The following is a 20,489-nucleotide window of genomic DNA, read 5'->3' on the forward strand; positions in this document are numbered from 1 at the left end:
ACAGATGAGTTGAACAGATCATTGACAAACAGAATCTAGTATAGGTAAGCAGTTAAGATGCACTTAAGAATTGTGTCTGCAGCTGCCGCTGCACCATCTATAACTCCAGCAGAAGGAGAAGTGGGTAAGTAAGGAGGTCTCTATACTATGGCTTGTATAATACAAAGGAGACTGCTCACAAATCCACAGGTGGTAAAGCACCTGGCTCATTGCAACCTCTGCCTCCCGGGTTGAAGCCTCTGGCTACAAAATGCCGCTTGCAAGACTGCATCTTCTACTGGAGGAGTGAAGAAATCTACCGTTTCAGGCCTGATACTGTGGCATTCCGGGAAATTAGACGTTACCACAAGTACACCGAATTGATTCACAAACTCCCCTTCCAGCATCTGGTGAGAGAAATTGCTCAGGATTTTAAAACAGATCTGTGCTTCCAGAGTGCAGCTATTGGTGCTTTGCAGGAGGCAAGGGAGGCCTATCTGGTTGGCCTTTTTGAAAACACCAATCCGTGTGCTATCTATCCATGCCAAACACGTAACAATTGTGCTGAAAGATAACCAGCTAGCATGACGCACACGTGGAGAGCGAGGTTAAGAATCCAAAATGGATTGGGCATGGTGGCTCAAGCCTGTAATCCCAGCTACTTGGGAGGTTGAGACAGGAGAATCTGGGAGGTGGAGGTTGTAGTGAGCTGAGGTCACACCACTGCACTCCAGCCTGGGACTACAAGAGTGAAAGTCTGTCTCAAAAAAAAAAAAAAAAAAAGAATCCACTATGATGGGAAATTTCATTCTCCCCTCACCCCAAAAAACAAAAAAAAAATTATCTTCTTATTCCTAATAGTTCTAAATGTTACATATTTTTTTCCCATGGGGTCAAAAGGTACCTACATATACGATTGTGAGTGGAAAAAGGGGACAGAAATCACGTATTGGCCGTTTTTCTATTTTCATTCATGTGTGAATTTTTAATATAAATGGGGGGATGTAAAGCATTAATGCAAATCAAAACGTTTCAGTGAACAAGTTTCGGCAGTTCAACTTTATAATGATTATAGATAAACCTGTTACATATTTCTGGATAATGCTAGTATTTGGATTTTTTTTAAAAACAAGTAAATTCTTTTCTTTCTTTCTTTTGCTTTCATGTCAGATGGGTAATGTGCTGATGTCCTAACAAGGTTCAAGGGTGGCGTATCTCACCTGTGTGTGAACACCCAATCATCAAGCTTATCAACTACAGAAGGATCAAAACAAGTACATTTTTTATTGATGGCAACTAAACGGTTTGTGGCATTCTTATCATACAGTAGATTACACCCATTCACTATGTTTTTCTTTTTTTTTTTTTTGAAGACAGAGTCTAGCTGTCCCCCAGGCTGAAGTGCAATGGAATGATCTTGGCTCACTGCAACCTCCACCTCCCGAGTTCAAGCAATTCTTGTGCCCCAGCCTCCTGGGTAGCTGGGATTACAGGTGTGAGCCACCACGCCCAGCTCATTTTTTAATTTTTAGTAGAGATAGGATTTTGCCACGTTGGCCACGCTGGTCTCGAACTCCTGGCCTCAAGTGATCCACCTGCCTCAGCCTCCCAAATTACAGGCGTGAGACACCACAACTGGCCTCACTATACTTTTCTAACTGAGTTGTCCTAGATGGAAGTACATGTTTTTAATGTTATCTGTCTTCTATGCAGTTCTTGCAAGTTTGCTATTAATATTAAAATACATTAAACTATTTTTAAACATATAAAGGAAGTATTACGAATCACTTAAAGAATTATTATTTAATAAATGTGTTAGGAAAATGCCTAAGAAAAATACACTTGGGCTTTTTTTAATAACCTGAATCAAAATAAGCTCTAGATAAGTTGATTAAAGTACTAAATAGAAAAAACAAATACAAATTTAAACATTTGGAAAAATAAATTAAAATCAAAAAGGAAATTTAGATGCATATATTATCTTTGATTTAAAAGATTTTAAAAATAAGACAGGAGTTTATATCCTTATGCAAACAAATTAAAGAAAAATACCAATGGTAACCATTTGATGTATATATTATCTTTGATTTAAATACAAATGGCAACTATTTGTATTTAAACAAACCTGTATTTAAACAAAGCTTTAGACTGTCAGCACAGGATATAAACAGCAGTTTATAAAATACAAATGGTAACCATTTAGATGCATATATTATCTTTGATTTAAATACAAACAGTAACCATTTGTATTTTTTCTTTAATCTGTTTGCATAAGGATGTAAACTGTCTTATTTTTAAAATCCTTTAAATCAAAGATAATATATACATCTAAATGTTTGAACAAAAAATTTATTATCTGACTTTTGCTACTCATTTGGGCATGAGATACTTGTCTCGCACAGGGAAGAAGAAAATAGCCTCTAAAACACAGTGAATTCCTGTACACCCTCACAAGCTCCAAAAGACCACAGGTGGTTTGGTTAAACAGCTTCTTTTCTCTTCTCTTTTATTTCTTTAAGACCTGGACTGAGGGCTCTAAGGGGCAGTATTAATAAGTGTCAAGAGGGAATCACTCATATTATTTTTTTTTTGAGATGGAGTCTTGCTCTGTGGCCCAGGCTGGAGCGCAGTGGCGTGATCTCGGCTCACTGCAAGCTCCGCCTCCCAGGTTCACACCATTCTCCTGCCTCAGCCTCCCAAGTAGCTGGGACTACAGGTGCCCGTCACCATGCCTGGCTAATCTTTTTTGTATTTTTAGTAGAGACGGGGTTTCACCATGTTAGCCAAGATGGTCTTGATCTCCTGACCTTGTGATCCTCCTGCCTTGGCCTCCCAAAGTGCTGGGATTACAGATGTGAGCCACCACATCTGGCTCACTTTTTCATACTCTCACATGTATCTACCTTTCTTGAATGAAAGGTTGGGCAAAACTTAAAGATAAGTTTGTAGGCAGAGACAGATGAAACCTACAGTAGTTTGCAATTCTCCAGGCTGGCATGCACACAGACATGGACGAGGGCATCTCACCTCCTGCTCTTCTTTCCGTTTGGCCTCCAACAGCCTCTGCTGCTCCTCCTGAGCCCGCCTTTCCAGCATTTCTTCGTGAAAAGACTTGGGAGGGGGCTTGTTATGCTCACTGAGAAATGACTGCACGTGGTAAGCCAGTTCAAAGATCATCACCTAAATGCATGAAAATCAACCACAAATGATCAAACAATGGGAAGGCCCAAACAGGAGGGGCTACAGAAAAGGAAAGCAAATCGGCAGTCAGAGGCCCACTTAGAATGCTATTATTCTTTTCGATATGACATATTCTGAATTTGGTATATGAGACAATCACAGCAGGAAAAAGCTTTTAAAGGGCCCATTGCATTGTGTTATTATCAAGACAGATGATTACCTAGGTAAATAAAAAGCTTCACTTTTCTTTTGTAGACCTATTCAACTTATTGGCATTTTCTCTATAATAAATCCAAAAAAATATTTTTCTTTAGAAATAAATCTGATAAAACATTTAAGACTGCATGAAAGTAAAAGCTGTCTTCCTAACTAGAAAACCTGTCTACATAATGAGAGTTGGGCAGAGAATACTCATTGCTAACATCAGAGCTTTATCTGTCTATGCAACATACTGAAAATATTCTGTTGGGAGTACAGAGGCAAATATTTAAAGGCCTCATTATCTCCTTGTTAGTAACGTTTCAATAAGAAGCTGATAAATACTTAGAAAGTATTTTATATAAGAGGCTGATAAACACTTAGAAAGTACTTTATTTCCACTTACAGAAGCATTCACATCTAGAATGAGGAAGAAAATAGTCTCCCTTTCACACATTCTTTATGTGAACATAGGAAGCCCCTTTCCCTTACCCCCAGGAGACGCAAGTCATACTTGGGTTGATAAATCAATGGAATAAAGGTTTCTGAGACCCCTCCCTGAGTGATTACCCAACCCCAAAGAGGTAAAGAGTGCCAATCCTTCTGCAGATGAGGAACATAACATTGAGATTTTTTTCTCAGTTACAATGAAGCAATTTTAAAATTCTTATTTTCATTATATGTTTGAAACCGTTTCTAAAGGGACTTAACAGGGTGGTAAATAATAATAGAAGTCATTGTACACAAAAATATAAAGTGAGTTCATTTGGTATCCCGCCTTTCTTTTGGGGAGCAAATACAAAGAAAGCACAGCTCTTGTTGGGTGATGTTAATGCATTTTTTCTTACACCACAAGCTGTGCCATTTACTGGATATATTTCACTTTAGAGTCAGAAACACTAGTCTACAGTCTAAGAGGCAGGTTATTCTAAGAAAAGCTCTTCTAAGGAAAGCTGGGGAAAGTAGGCAATTTCTATCATGTCAAAGAGAAACCACTTCTAAACCAAAAAGGAGGCAGAAGCCAAGCTGTGGAGGGTTTTTCTTTTGCTGTTCTATTTACTTTGCTAGAGTTTTCTGTACAAATCGATCTGATAAACCTTCTAAGACTGGATGAAAAGAACTGCTTTCCAAACTGGCTCTTGCCTCCTACTTGCCTGGTGCTACAGGGCTCACTGGCCTCCTTCAGACCTCTGCTCAAGTCTTGAAGGCCTCTCCTGAACGCCTTGTAAAGAACAGCCACTCCACCGTCACACTCTCTAGACCCCTCTCCCCGATTTTCTTCATGGCACTTATAACTGCCTGGTTGGTTGTGCAGTTATTTGACTGCCTTCTGTCTGTTCCCTTCCCACTGCAGCCCACGGTGTGGTTTGCTCACTGTGGTTTTCCCAGTGCTGGAATAGCACTTGACACATGGTACACAAACAATAAATATTTGTTGAATAAATTAATAAAAAAATAAACTTGACTTTAAAAATTTGAAAAAATAGAGTATACTTACGTTTACTTTCACATGACAAAGAGGTGTGTATAGATTAAAAATCATTCATAAGCAATTGGAAGTGCTTAAGAACAAGCTGTTTCTGAGTACTTATTTCCATTCAAATAATTAAATGACTCCTAGTTTTAAAAGGCAAGTTTCAGTGAATGCCATACCGCAATGAATCCCTATGCCATGCTTTAGTATCTAATTATACTCTATTTTACTTGAAAATAAAAAAAATTTCTTTAGAATTATGTCTATTTTAGACTTTCCAGTACTTCAGACTTAATGGAAACGAATTTTAGATAAACAAGAAGAGTGATTTGCGCAGTGCCTTCCCATGTTTAATGTCCATTCAAATCTCATTATATGACGATGACTCAGATGAACGCTAGCACAGGCGGCCCTCGGAGACATTACAGGTTCAGTCTCAGACCACTTCAATAAAGCAAATGTCACAATAAAGCAAGTCACACAGAGTTTTTGGTTTCCCAGTGCATATAAAAATTATGTTGGCCGGGCACGGTGGCTCAAGCCTGTAATCCCAGCACTTTGGGAGGCCGAGACGGGCGGATCACGAGGTCAGGAGATCGAGACCATCCTGGCTAACATGGTGAAACCCCGTCTCTACTAAAAAATACAAAAAACTAGCCGGGCGAGGTGGTGGGCACCTGTAGTCCCAGCTACTCGGGAGGCTGAGGCAGGAGAATGGCGTGAACCCGGGAGGCGGAGCTTGCAGTGAGCTGAGATCCGGCCACTGCACTCCAGCCTGGGCGACAGAGCGAGACTCCGTATAAAAAAAAAAAAAAAAAAAAAAAAGTTATGTTGATACTGTATGGTAGTCTATTAGGTGTAAAATAGCATTATGTCTGTAGAAATCAATGTATATACCTCAATTTTAAAATACTTTATTGCTAAGAAATACAAATGATCATCTGAACCTTCAGGACGACATAATCTTTTTGCAGACAGAGGGTTTTGTCTTGATGACGGCTGCTGACTGATCAGGGTGTGGCTGGTGAAGGCTGGGGTAGTTGCGGCAATTTCTTAAAAAGACAACAATGAAGATTGCTGCATCGATTGACTCTTCCTTTCATGGAAGATTTCTCTGTAGCATTCAAGGCTGTTTGATAGCTTTGAGTCACGGTTGAACTTCTTTCAAAGTTGGGGTCAATCCTCTCCAACCCTGCTGCTGCTTCAAAACAAAGTTTATGAAATATTCTACATGCTCGATTGTCATTTCAACAATGTTCACAGCATCTTCAGGAACCACTCAAGAAACCACTTTCCCTGCTCATCTATAAGAGGCAACTAATCATCTGTTAAAGTTTTATCATGAGGTTGCAACAAATCAGTCACATCTTCAGGCTCCACTTCTAATTCTAGTAATAGTCCTCTTGATATTTCCACCACTTCTGCAGTTACTTCTTCCAGTGAAGTATTGAACTCCTCAAAGTCATCCATGAGGGTCAGAATCATATTCCAAACTCCTGTTCATGTTGATATTTTGACCCCTTTCCATAAATCATGTATTTAATGGCACCTGGAATGGTGAATCCTTTCCAGAAGGTTTTCCATTTACTTTGCTAAGATACATCAGATCAAAGGAATCACTATCTATGGCAGCTATAAGTTTGTAATATGTATTTCTTAAATAATAACACTTGAAAGTCAAAATGACTCCTTCATCCGCAGGCTGCAGAATGGATGTTGTGTTAGCAGGCATGAAAACAACAATAATCTCCTTGTACATCTCCATCAGAGTTCTTGGGTGACTAGGTGTGCTGTCAATGAGCAATAATATTTTAATGGGAATCTTTTTTCTTCAGGGCAGTAGGTCTCAACAATGGTCTTAAAATACTCAGTAAACCCTGCTGTAACAGATGTGCCATCATACAGGCTTTGCCTTTCCATTTATAAAGACAAAGGAGATTTAGCAAAATTCTTAAGGGTCCTAGAACTTTGGAATGGTAAGTGAGCACTGGCCTCAACTTTTGAAAAGTCAGCAACTGTATTAGCTCCTAACAAGAAAGTCAGTCTGTCCTTTAACAAGGCTTTGGAGCCACACATTGACTTCTCCTCTCTAGCTGTGAAAATCCCAGATGGCACCTTCTTCCAATATAAGACTGTTTCATCTACACTGAAAATCTGTAGCTAACTTTATCAGTTATCTTAGATCTTCTGGATAACTTGCTGAAGCTTCTTCATGACCACATGCTGCTTCACCTTGCACTTTTATGTTATGAAGATGGCTTCTTTCCTTAAACCTCAGGAACCAAGCTCTGCTACCTTTTAACTTTTCTTCTGCAGCTCCCTCATCTCTTCTCAGCATTCACAGAATTGAAGACAGTTAGGGCCTTGATCCGGATTATGCGTTGGCATAAGGGAATGTGGCGGCTAATTTAATCTTCTTTCCAGGCCACTAAAACTTTCTCCATATTAGCAATAAGGCTGTTTTGCTTTCTTATCATTCATGTGTTCACTTGAGTAGCACTTTTTTTTTTTTTTTTTTTTTTTGAGACGGAGTCTCGCTCTGTCACCCAGGCTGGAGTGCAGTGGCCGGATCTCAGCTCACTGCAAGCTCCGCCTCCCGGGTTCACACCATTCTCCTGCCTCAGCCTCCCGAGTAGCTGGGACTACAGGCGCCTGCCACCTCGCCCGGCTAAGTTTTTGTATTTTTAGTAGAGACGGGGTTTCACTGTGTTAGCCAGGATGGTCTCGATCTCCTGACCTCGTGATCCGCCCGTCTCGGCCTCCCAAAGTGCTGGGATTACAGGCTTGAGCCACCGCGCCCGGCCTTGAGTAGCACTTTTATTCTCCTTCAAGAACTTTTCCTTCGCATTCACAACTTGGCTAACTGTTTAGTGTAAGAGGCCTTTTGGCCTATCTTGGTTTTCAACAGCGTTCCTCATTAAACCTCATCATTTCTAGCTTTTGATTTAAAGATAGACATGCAACTTTTCTTTTTATTTGAACATTTAAGGCTATTGTATGGTTATTAATTGGGCTAATATCAATATTTCTGTGTCTCAGGGAATAGGGAGGCCCAAGAAGAGAGGGAGGGAGAGAGGGGAATGGCTGGTCAGTAGTTAGAACACACACAACATTGATCAAATAACTTTGCTGTCTACATGGGCAGAGTCTATGGTGCCCCAAAACAATTACAATAGTAACATCAAAGGTCATGGATAACAGATCATCAAAACAAATATAGTAATAATGAAAAAGTTGAAGCATTGTGAAAACTACCAAAATGTGACACCGAGACATAAAGTGAGCACATCTGTTTGGAAAAATGACACTGATAGACTTGCTCAATGCAGGGTTGCCACAGACCTTCCATTTGTAAAAAACACAATAATCTGTGAAATGTAATAAAGTAAAGCACAATTAGAGGTACGCCTGTGTTTTTTAAATTGTGGCAAAATGTACACAGCATATTTACTATTTTAACCATTAAATATATGTTCAGTAGCATTAAGTACATTCACATTGTTGTACAACCATCTCCATCATCCATTTCCAGAACTGTTTCTTCTTCTCAAACTGTACTCATTAAATAACTTTCCATTCTCTCCTCCCCATAGCTCCTAGCAACCACTGTTCTACTTTCTGCCTCTGTGAACTCGACTACTCAAGGTACCTCATGTAAGTGGAAGCATATAGTGTTTGCCTTTTTGTTACCAGCTTCTTTCACTTAGCATAATGTCCTCAAGGTTCATTCATTCCGTAGCACGTGTCAGAACCTCCTTCCTTATTAAGGTTGAATGATATTCCCTTATATGTATATACCACATTTTGTTTATCCATTCACCTGTCAGTGGACCCAGGGTTGTTTCCACCTTTTCGTTCTTGTGAATAACGCTGCTATAAACACGGGTGTACAACACTACCATGTCTTTACCAGTTTCTGCCTCTTTTAATAATCAGGACATGTTCCCTCCACAAAAGGCAGCTATAGTGGAACAGAGAGGAAACGCATGGGACTCTTACTAGTTACTGGGAACATAGTAAATATTAAAAATCACAAATCAGGACTTCCACTTCTGGGAAGATGGAGTATACCTACTTTTTCCTATTCCTCCTACCAAATACAACTAAAAAACCCCGGACATTACAAATAAAACAAGTGTAAGATGACCCTGAAAGGTAAAGAGTAGAACGCACACTGGCTAGGGCCTTAGGACCCAAGGAGCAACGCAGATGTGGAGAGGGTAGAGTTTAGGGAGTAGCTGCAGAAGGGCAACATGAGAGATCCTTGTGGTGAGAACAATATTCTGTATCTTGATTGTAACAATGTCAATATCCTGGTTATGACACTGTACTACAGTGCAGCAAACTGTTACTGTTGGGGCAAATTGGGTAAGAGGTATATATAAATATATAATTATCTCAAAATAAAAATTTAAATCAGGCTGGGTGTGGTGGCTTGGGCCTGTAATCCTAGCACTTTGGGAGGCTGAGGTAGGAGGATTGCTTGAGCCAGGAGTTTGGGACCAGCCTGGGCAAGATGGTGAGATTTTGTCTCTCAAAAAAAAAAAAAAAAAAAAAAAAAAAAAAAAATTAAACACAAATCAAAAATCCAGGAAACCAGAAGTTTCTCTGTAGTTGAATTTTCCATATAACTTCATATTTCAGTTAGACACTGGAGTCCCGTATACTAGAAAGAACTTTGGAATCATTCCCAAGGCCTAGTTTTTTAATCCAGGCTGTTCTACACTCACTTTCTATATCTCATCAATCACTGAAGTTCTTGGAAGCAGCCACTTCAATGGACACAATTTTTACAGCTAAAACGCAGTCCATGGATTGTACTATGACTCATTGTGTTATGAAAAGCAAGTAAAAATCTGTCCAGTTACTTTCTGTGAGGTGAATGTTACCTGTGGTTATCTCTAATAAAAGTCTGAAACAGACATGGAAGCCGAGGGCACCTCTTCTCAGCTTTCACATAAAGGGATCGTTAAGCATGAGCTGCCAGGTAAAAACACTGAGTGATTTTACACAAAAGTGAGGCAAACAAGTGTTATACTTCGAGGGAACTGGTCTGGCCTAAGGAAAGCACAGCCATACTCTGCCTCCAGAAGACACTTAGTCTTGCCTTCCAGAGAGAGCTGTGCCACCCAAGAGAGAACTCATATGTAGATCCTAATGTTCAGCAGATTAAAAAAGAATGAGTACTGAACTCAGTGTAAATGCTCAGGTATATGATAGACATTGAAGGAGTAGAGTGTGTCGCTAATTATTGAGAAAGAAAACAACAAATTCCTCTGATATGCAAAGGGGAGAGGCAGTCAGAAATTGCTTGTCTGACGCATTTTTCCAACAAAAACGTTCAAGTCAAGATCAAGTCATGATGCCAGATCCAAAGTGTACAAAAAGTGTGGCTGGGTTCACATCAACTGTTTTCAGAAAAATTCTTCTTTTTTTATTTTTAAGAGACAGGATCTTGCTCTATGGCCCAGGCTGGAGTGAAGGGGTGTGATCATAGCTCACTGTAACCTCAAACTCCTGGGCTCATGCAATTCTCCCACCTCAGCCTCCTGAGTAGCTTGCACTATCGGCATACACCACCACACTCAGTGAATTTTTTAGAGACAAGTGCTCGCCATTTTGCTCAGGTTGGCCTCAAACTTCTGGACTCAAGTGATCCTCCCACCTCAGCCTCCCAAAGTGCTGGAATTACAAGTGTGAGCCACCATCCCCGACATGGGATGGGGCCCATGTTTCTGAATGTTTTCAGAAACATTCTTCAGCATCAATAGTACCATCTATAGACTACACATTTCATTAATCCTATTAAATAAATAAAAATCACAATGTTCCCTTTTGTAGAACCAATAAAACACAAAACATGCTACTCAAAATTGGATTTGAGGTGCAATGGGGAAGTTTACTGTCTTAATTCCAGTTTAACAAATCTTACCTCCCCACAGTGTTTCTTGGCCAGTTCTTCTAGGCGAGATTTTAACAAATTAACACTTTCATTTGATAGACCTTTGGCATTTTTTAACTCTATTGCAGGAACTCTGGAAAAGGCAAAAAACAAACAAACAAAAAAAAGAGTTACTCCAGAAAGTATAGCCTGTTTGCATCAATATTTGCTAAACTGAAAGCACTCTGGGCCTGAGGTCCTTAATCTCAAAGGGACTTCAACATATCCCTGTAACTCCAGTTGACACAGTGGAGTCACCCGCATCCTACAGGGAAGAAGTGGGCTGGCCAAAGCCTTCTGTCTGAGCTGTCAGACTTCCTTGACCCCTGTATCTAATTTCAGCTTTACAATCCGATTGAAATTTCCTAACATCAATTACTATTTATTTCCTGTGATTTGCCCTGGATCCCTAACTCTGAGTTCTTCGCTTAAAAAACAAACAAACAAACAAAATCATTCCAGTTCTGTGGCTGACTCTAGCCTAGTAACTTAACCATGTGCTCCTCTGTATGGTAATTCTCTACCCTAGCTTGCAGCCGATGTGAATTAACCTAGCTCTGACAGCTCACTGGCAAGACCAAGTGCTTTGCACTCAGGTGTGCTCTAGCATAAAGCAGAACAAGAATAACTAGGTGAGACAGAGCCCTGGCGATCCCTCTAGTATTCCCACAACACACTGCTGCATCCCAATCACTCATTCTGATGGAAACAAGGTGGAAATGCTCACTTCCTGTGTATAAATACATCTAGTCATGTACACTCTCTGCAACTCTGCCTAGAGCTCATCTAAGTCAACATTTTCAACTCAAGGAAATTACACAACCAGCCCTCGGATTTCATTTCATTCCCAACCAATAAATATCCAATAACAACTCTCTGAGATTAAATAGGAGTTATTTAATTTTAACTGAAGAGATGATGACTCATCACTTTTTACCAAGCATTTCTGAGTAATTCATGGCATTTCACCCCGTGAAGTCTTGAGTATGCACTTATCTATGCGTTCTCTCAATGCTTCAGTATGACAGGGTGCTATGATCATTATCTATTTCTGTAGATAAAACTTGACAGAAAGTAGTTTATATGAGGGAAAGAATAGAAAAACCAACCATACAGTCCTCAGTCTACATATGGAATCCAGGGTTAGATTCCTCCCTCCCCAAAGAGCTGGGATGGGGCTGAAATTTCCAGAATTTAGAATTTCCAGAATTCCTCCCCAAAGGTCTGGGATGGGGCTGAAATTTCCAGAATTCCAGAATCTAACCCAGGAGTCTCTCTTTCACAGTGGTATCAAGGACTATTCTGCAGAAAAGCAATGTTTTCCTGTACTGTATTCAAAAGGGTAAGAATATTACCCTAAATTAAGCTTTTTGTCATAATTTAAAAAATAATTAATCATTATACAGCAATATTAACAGAATGGTGAAAAATTCATCAATGATGCTAATTAAACTTCAAAGAAAATTCTAATGTTCTCTTTATTTCCTTGCCATATAATTCATAGTTTATGTAGCTGATATTATAATGCTTGCTTTTTAACTTTTTATCAGCATTTCAATGTTAAAAACAATCATCCCATAATATTTTTATCAAGTGGACACATTAAGATTTACCTGAATAGTTATCTAGTGCCATGATTCTTAACCAGGGGTGATTTTGGCCCCAGGGGATATCTGTCAACATCTAGAGACTTTTTTTGATTGTCACAACCTGGGGAGAAACGTACTCCCAACATCTAGCAGACAGAGGTCAGGGATGCTACTAAATATCCCACGAAGCCCAGGACGGCCCCCACAACAACTGCCCACGTCAGTATTGCCAAGGTGAAGAAACCTCGCTCTAGTGTTTGACATTTAGACTGCTTCCAATTGCTTTACTTTCACAAATAATGCTATAATTAATATTTTAGCACTTATATATGTATAACATTATAGCACATATAACTTTTTCTTTATTTTGATTTTTCAAGAATAAACACTTTGAATTCTTGAGGCTATGGTATAATAAAAAATTATATATTTGGTCTTGATCCCTGTTCCTGGCACAGAGATCCTGTCACCCTTGGAATTTCCTGAGCAACAGGGGTGAGAAGAGCATCTTATGTTTTTCATAACAAATCCCTTCCAACCATACTGGAGTTAGGGCTCATGAGGTAACTCTGGTCAGTACCTGGGTAGCTTCAGGATCAGGACTGGTCACCAGAAAAACTAAGCCTTGATTACAGGGTGAGAAATTTCAGTCCTATCCCAGATCTTTGGGGAGGAGTAGAGGGCTGAAGATCAAGTTCAATCACCAGTGGCCAAAGATTTAATTAATCAATCATCTCTACATAATGAAACCTCCGTAAAAACCCCTAAACGACAGGGTTCAGGGAGATTCTTGGTTGAAGAACACAGGGAGGTGCTGGGAGGCTGCCATGCCTGAAGAGGGTATGGAAGCACTGTGCCTCTTCCCACACACCTTACCCTTCATAATTCTTCCATGTGGCTATTCCGCAGCCGTATCCTTTATGACAAACTTTACGACAAAGTCAATGTAACTCACAGAAACTGAGTTCTGTGACGCATTCTAGCAATTATCGCAACTTAGGAGGGGGCGGTGGAAACCCCCACATTTATAGCCAGTTATAAATACTGGCTATAAATGGTCAGAAGTATTGGGACTTGCAACTAGCATCAGAAATGGAGGCAATCTTGTGGAACTGAGTCCTTAATCTGTGGGGTCTATGCTAACTACAGATAATGTCAGAATTGAACTGAACTATTGGACACCCACACGGTATCAGAAAAGGCATAATGTATTTGGTGTCAGGAAAAGAAAAAAACCTAGAGAGGCACTGTCTTAATTTCCTTTCATAAATTTTTAACGATCTTTTTCCATTAATGCTTCATTAATATTTTTATAGTAGGTATAGTATACCTACTATAATACTCTCAGTACAGTTTTGGGGGCTAAGAACGGTTACTGACTTCAAGGAGCTCAATTTTGACCTATCTGTCTTTTCATATCCTCCCTATCACTTCTTAGGATAATAAATTCCATAAATTTACCGCCCACTGTGTAAAGCAGAGTTTCCTTTTATTTGTCCCTTTCCTTCTCAGAAACCTTCACTGGTTCCCCATCCAGTAAGTTCAAACTACTTAACGCCATCCAGGCCAACCTGCCTTTGCATGTGGGATGTATGGGGAAAGATTACACCAAATATACATACTTAAGGGCTGATGGCTGGCTGGGTGCAGTGGCTCACACCTGTAATCCCAGCACTTTGGGAGGCCGAGGCAGGCGGATCACGAGGGCAGGAGATCAAGACCATCCTGGCTAACACAGTGAAATCCCATCTCTAACTAAAAGTTCTCAACCAGAGGTGACATCGCCTTCAGGGGGAATTTGGAAATATGCAGGTTATTTGGTTGTTTCAATGCCTGGAGGACACTCGTGGCATTGGTAGGTGGGGGCCAGGGATGCTAAGCATCCTGCAGTGCATGGCACAGCCCTGCACCATGGACACTCGCCAGCAGTACCCCACTGAGAGGAAGGAGAGCTCCAAATACTCTCCCTCACTCTAGGCAGCGAAAGGTCATCTCAGGCACAGACTTGCTGAGTTTCTAATACCAACCATACTCTAACTATGTAAGTGCTTTCAATAGTCACCATGCCTCTATCGTTTTCTTCCAAATTTTTCCTCTTCCTAACTTATGAAGAAATAAATAAACAAAAGTTAACACATCAAAGGAAGCAAAATAGTCACTGGGCAAATATTAGTATCTGCAGTGACAATTCTATAGCTACAAACAGGCTTAAAATGAGACAGGTTTCATGAAAACATCTATTGCTGATGTAGTTTTGTTGAAATATAGGAAATGAAATTTTATGTGGAATGGGAGCAGGAAGGAGAAAATACTACTAATTTCAATCTGTTTCTATGTTGTCAAAACAGAAAACTGAAACCATGTCAAAGTTATTTATAAATGTACTCACACATCTGGATAGGTAGGTGGGCATTTAACCCTCAAATCCACTTTTACATATACTTCTTCACCAGTTAGGCCTTGGGGGTACAAAACTAAATTGATTTCAGGGGGCTCTTTGACCTAAAAGAGGAAAAACAAAAACTTTTTTTCATAGCTGTAGAGCCAATCATTAATGATTAAGATAATGATCATTTTAGATCAAAAGTTCTACTTTAAAAATATTTGCAATTATATTTTACATAGATAATCTGGCATACTTTCCAAAAGCATGATTTAAAAACAAAACCTGAGCCAGAGAAAATGCATTTTCCTTTTTTAAGTGATCTAAGGAACGAACCAAAATGTTCCACTCAGCTTCCATTCATTCAGATGTTACTGAGTTATGATGTCTGGGTGCTCTCCGGGAAGCTGGGAGTGCAGAGGTAAATTTAGACAGACACAGTCCCAACCAGCTGATACAAACTGGAAGACAAGTGGTTTCAAATAGTGATGAGTGCTGTAAAGAAAACAAAGCAGAGTAGAGGGACACAGTGGTGGGCAAGGAGAAGATATCCAGACAGGTGGGTTAGGGAAGGCCTCTGTGAGCAGGGGAGATTTTAATTGAGATCTGAATACTGAGATATTAACAAATGAAAACCCTTGACAAGGACAGAACTGCAAGTTTTCAATCAACTGCTTTTCATCAAATCACCAAATACCCTTGTTCTTCAACTTATATACCCTTTTTCCAAAGTGGGTTTGAAGTAGTTCATATTCTATGTATATAATGAAAAAGGGGAGTCTTGAGAGAAAAAATAATGGCTGAGCACTCCCATGGCCCAGGCACCTTACCAACTTTGCAAGGCAGGTGCCATCTCCATTTTACAGATACAGAAGCTCAGGTTCAGGGAGTTTTACATTCTTGCCCACAGATACACAGCGACAGAGCTGGGATTCAAACCCGCCTTGACTCCAAACCCTGTCTCCTCCCATAAGCCACTCTTTTATTATGCCATCCTAAGTTGCTGGGATCGAGCCTTGATTTTTTTCTCAGAATGTCCTGGCAGGCGGGGCAAAAAGAGAAACGTGGTATCATCAGAAAAGAGAAAACCCAAAAATTATTTCAGGGAAGCAAAGTACTTAGCAACACTAAATGCTAACAGAAATTTATAACATGAACCTTACAAGGAGTACCATATAATAAACACTGTTCTCTTCTACCATGTGTACAAATTTCATAAGATCACTTCTTATACGGCTTTATAATAATCCTTGATAAATGTGTGGGTCCTTCCATAAAGCATAATTCTGCAAATGTGGTCCCAGCAGGGTTAGGCACTCTTTGGTCCACAGGCCTTGCATCCACTCATTCACCCATCACACATCCATCACCCACATTTGTTAAGCACTGACTCTGTGTCAGGCACTGTGCTTAGTCCACAGAGGTGAGAACACAGATATGGTTCCTGCTCTCAAGGAACTTCAGTCTGGTGGGGGAAAACAAACATCATAAACATGTAAGTGCAAGTTTAGAGAGTGCTGTTGAAGAGATGACGTGGTGCTCTCCTTAGCGAATGACTTCGGGTGTGAGGGTATGTAATTAAATGTGGTTATCAAAGAAGAACTATCTGAGGAGGTAGCAGGATGTAGCATTGAAGCTAAGATAAGCCAGAGACCAAGCATTCCAGACAAGGAAAAAAAGAGACTCAAAATACATTTGAGAATTATTTCATTCAATAACAATTTTAGAAAGTTTTGTGTTTGTTTTACCAGGCATTGGGCTTGTAGGAATGGCATTTCAAATGAGTGGAAGACAATGAAAAATTCAACTGCCTGTATTTGTCTAGCTGCTTAGCAGGAAGAGGAAGGATGCACACGGGGAGGTGGCCTAGGCCCATACTTCGATGGAAAGAAGAACTTAAAAAAAAAAACTACTTATATCTTTATTTGATGAAAATTTAAAAACAAAGTCATGAACAAGTTGAAAGTAAACTTTGAAGAATTTGGTTTTTAGTAACATTGGAGCAGAGGGGGAAAAAAAAAAAAAAAAACCCCACAGGGACCATAACACAAAAAAATAAGTCATTTTGACTCTATTCACATTTTAAAAATCACATAAATTACGTAAATAAATGCATATGATTAGGAGAAAATATATGCATGATAGACCCAAATTGCTAATTTTCTTACAATATTTAGCTCTTACAAATAAACAAGAAAATGGACCACAGGGTGGAAGAGTAAACCAAAGAGCATGAGCAGTTCACAGGAAAAGAAAAATCAATGGTTTGTAAACAAAGGTGTTCCAGATAATTTATAAATAAATAAAAATTAAAATGAGATATGTTTCCTTTACCTGGCAAGGATGAAACAGTCTAACACATATAGTATTGTTGAAGATAAAGGAAAACAAACACCACCATACACTACTGGCGGATCCAGGGATTGAAGCAAGTTTTTTGGAGGGATGTTTCTAAAAGCTATCCAATTATCCTTTTGCTGTTGTGGAAAGCTAGCCAAAATAAGTTAGCAATTTGTAACTATCTGTAAATTATAGATACTTTAAACTGGCAGTATCCAAACTTTTTACAAATGAAAAAGTTTTTAGCATGCACCTCAAAATGTTATTTATAAATGATATACATACGCTACTAAACTGAAATTTATATTACAACACATCCCCACTAAAAGAAGTTGGAAAAAAAAATCTAACCTGAAATTACTGGCAGTAAATTTAGCCTGAACCAACATGAGGTTAGTAATAGTTTATCTGTTTATCTGTTCAGTGTGAAATTTGAGTATTTCTATGCTTCATTGTGTTTGATTTTCGATGCTGCCCCAGACACTGAGGAAGGTATTAGGTAACGTGTGTAATGTGCACACAAAAACGTGTACAGAAGCACTTCTGAGTTCTGAAACCCATCAAGTCTCAAGAGTTTTGGATAAAAGGCTGGGCATGGTGGCTCACACCTGTAATCCCAGCATTTTGGGAGGCGAGATGGGAGGATCACTTGAGGTCAGGAGTTCGAGACCAGCCTGGCCAACATAATGAAACTCCGTCTCTACTAAAAATACAAAAATTAGTCACGTGTGGAGGCAGACACCTGTAATCCCAGCTGCTCAGGAGGCTGAGGCACAAGAATCGCTTGAACCTGGGAGGTGGAGGTTGCAATGAGCTGAGATTGCACCACTGCACTCCAGCCTGGGTGACAGAGAGAAACTCCCTCTCAATAAAGAGTTGTGGATAAAGGATTTCGGACCTGCATCACTTTTCCCTGGCAAATAGCAGGTGATAGTAAGTGCTTGTTGAATGACTAAACTCTGATTCATCCTTGAGACCATCAATTACTTGCCTGCCGGGCCTATGAATGTGTTGAGGCCATTTGCCCTGTGTACAACAGGCCACAGACAGCTATTTAAATTCTTCTGCCTGCCTTCTATAGTTTTTGCTTTGGTTTGTCTAGTCTTTCATCTTGTTATGAAAGCCACCAGCTATAAATTCTTGGGGTTACCAATATTCCGACCTAAAAGAAGTTGCTTTTTTTCTTCCATTTTTCTGCAGCCCTAGGAGCAGACAACTAAGCTTGTATAAAGTAAACAAACTGGTTCAGAATGAAGCCTTAGGGACTTTGTGTTGAGTCTGGTGTACACTTCGAGACACCTATTTTGGCTGCCTGTTGGGCCTACTTCCTGATTCTCAATGTTTGGGAACATTGAAGTTGCCCAATCACCAACTTCTCTGTCATGTTAAGGGGAATATTTATACTTTTACTATTTCAGGTTACAAATAACTTCATATTAAGCATTAGAAAAGTAAGCTCCCTGAGGGCAAGGATTTTTGTCTGTTTTGCCCACAGCTGTATTCCTAACGCCTAAAACAAATTTCATGAAGGAAGAAGAACCCTGAGTTTGAGGGAGAATATTTTGCTCTGATAGCTCCAGCAGATGGTATTTCTTGAGGAAATCCTGGATGTGTAGATAAAGCAGATGTTGTGAAATGCCAGAGTTAAAAGTAGATGAAGACGCCAGGCGCGGTGGCTCACGCCTGTAATCCCAGCACTTTCAGAGGCCAAGGTGAGAGGACTGCATGAGCTCAGGAACTTGATACCAGCCCGGGCAACAGAGCAAGACTCTGTCTCTATAAAAAATTAAAAAAATTAACCAGGTGTAGTGGCATGTGCCTGTAGTCCCAGCTACTTGACAGGCTGAGGCAGAAGGACTGCTTGAGAATAGGCCGCAGTGAGCCGTGATCATGCTCCTGCACTCGGGCCTGGGTGACAGAGCAAGACCCTGTCTCAAAAAAAAAAAAGCAGATGAAGTTAGAAGTATGTTTTAAATGATAATATGATAACATTCAGAAACAGTTTGGTAGATCAACTCTTCAAGGATGGGGAAAAAACTGTCAGTATAAATAATTTATAATGTGCCTTAATTTCCAGACAAAAAGGCAAAATAATATTTTAAAGGCAAAATAATATTTTAAACAAAATGCCATTTTAAAAAGTCTGAAGCAAGCTGGTTCAACCCAAGGCCCATGGGCCGCATGCAGCCCTGTATGGCGCTGAATGTGGCCCAACACACATTCGTCAACTGTCTTAAAACATTGAGGGTTTTTTGCGATTTTTTTTTTTTTTTAGATGATCAGCTATCGTTAGTGTATTTTTTGTGGCCCGGGGAAGCCAAAAGATTGGACACTCCTGCTCTAGACTCAGTCTAGAACCCTCTCTCCACTACAGCTAAGATGAATGTGTGCTACATTCTGAGCTAAATGTCTTAGAGGAAGGTGCAGACGTATGCAAAGTTCCTCCGTATCGGAAAACACAGTGAGGATACCTGGGGAGTACAGCGGGAATTATGCGGCGTGCAGATCTGAATGCATGGATGAAACGAGAATTCTGATTGAGGACGTTAAGGCCTGTGCGAGCGCCCAAAAAGCGTTCTCAGAACAAAGTAGCAACGGGTGCGTATGAATGTGCTGTTGTATCATCCGCGAGGGCTTTCAGGGGGGAAAAAGCACAAGGTTGGAAGGAGGCAGATATGTTAAGGGATGCAGGCAGGAATAAGAAGCACTGTCAGGTAAGAGAGAGGAATCCCGGGGAATTCCTCTGGGGAAATCATGGGGAAAGGGCTGTGGAAGAATTCGGCCTAGGTGGGGTTCTGGAGACCAGCTGCAGGTGCAAGAACTAAAAGTGAGCATGGGTGGAACCTGAGGGACGAAAGACTGCAGGATCTTAAAGCGGCGGTCCTATCTGGAAGTGTCTGGGCTTTGGCCCAGGGCCGGGGGAGGCCAGGGCACACCAGCCCGGGCCTGACAAGCCACGTTCCTACCGGTCCGCAAGCGTCCGGCCGCAGGTCTTGGAAGTCCGTGCCGTAGATGGCCTCCAGGGCCTGTAGTTCGTGGTCCTGTCGTTGCGGGTAGCTCTCCGGAGGCTCGTCCCGGCCGCGCCCGGGGGCCCCACGGCCCCCAGCCATGGCAGCGCTGCGCCCAAGGCCGGGCGGCCTTGCTGGGGAGGCGGTGGGCCCCCGGCAGCCTGCGGGGCGGGGCTCCGCGCTGGGGACAGGCTGTGGGCGGGGCTCCGCGCTGGAAACGGGCTCGTGGGCGGGGCTCTGCGCTAGGACGGGATCGTGGGCGGGGTTCCGCGCCGGGGACTGGCTGCGGGTGAGACTCCGCGCGGGAGAAGGACTCGTGGGCGTGGCTCGACGCCGCCGGGCGGGGCCAGGCTCGGGGGACGGGCCGTGGGCGGAGCTGCGCGTCGGCCGGAGGCTC

General features: G+C 41.0%; 1 protein-coding gene and 1 non-coding gene across 4 annotated transcripts in view; both read right to left on the reverse strand.

Moving 5' to 3' along the window:
• The window catches only part of LOC105492461 (eukaryotic translation initiation factor 2 alpha kinase 4), a 108,552-nt gene extending 88,276 nt beyond the window's left edge, over nucleotides 1-20,276 (reverse strand). The window contains exons 1-4 of one of the 3 annotated variants that reach the window (XM_011759585.3): nucleotides 20,051-20,276; nucleotides 14,751-14,863; nucleotides 10,764-10,866; nucleotides 3,007-3,159 (exon numbers count right to left, since the gene is read on the reverse strand). In XM_011759585.3, coding sequence (XP_011757887.2) covers nucleotides 3,007-3,159; nucleotides 10,764-10,866; nucleotides 14,751-14,863; nucleotides 20,051-20,194 — 513 coding nt within the window. In that variant the 5' untranslated portion in view covers nucleotides 20,195-20,276. Of the gene's footprint in view, nucleotides 1-3,006; nucleotides 3,160-10,763; nucleotides 10,867-14,750; nucleotides 14,864-15,080; nucleotides 15,180-20,050 lie in introns of those variants that run through there. The other 2 variants (XM_011759596.2, XM_071067112.1) reach the window with 2 other exon arrangements.
• On the reverse strand, nucleotides 1,144-1,245 carry LOC112428695 (small nucleolar RNA U13). The gene has a single exon (XR_011606356.1). It is a non-coding gene; the product is annotated as a small nucleolar RNA U13 (small nucleolar RNA).
• Nucleotides 20,277-20,489: the final 213 nt, after the last annotated feature.

The sequence above is a fragment of the Macaca nemestrina genome, chromosome 7, assembly GCF_043159975.1.
Source record: "Macaca nemestrina isolate mMacNem1 chromosome 7, mMacNem.hap1, whole genome shotgun sequence".
Lineage (NCBI taxonomy): Eukaryota > Metazoa > Chordata > Mammalia > Primates > Cercopithecidae > Macaca > Macaca nemestrina.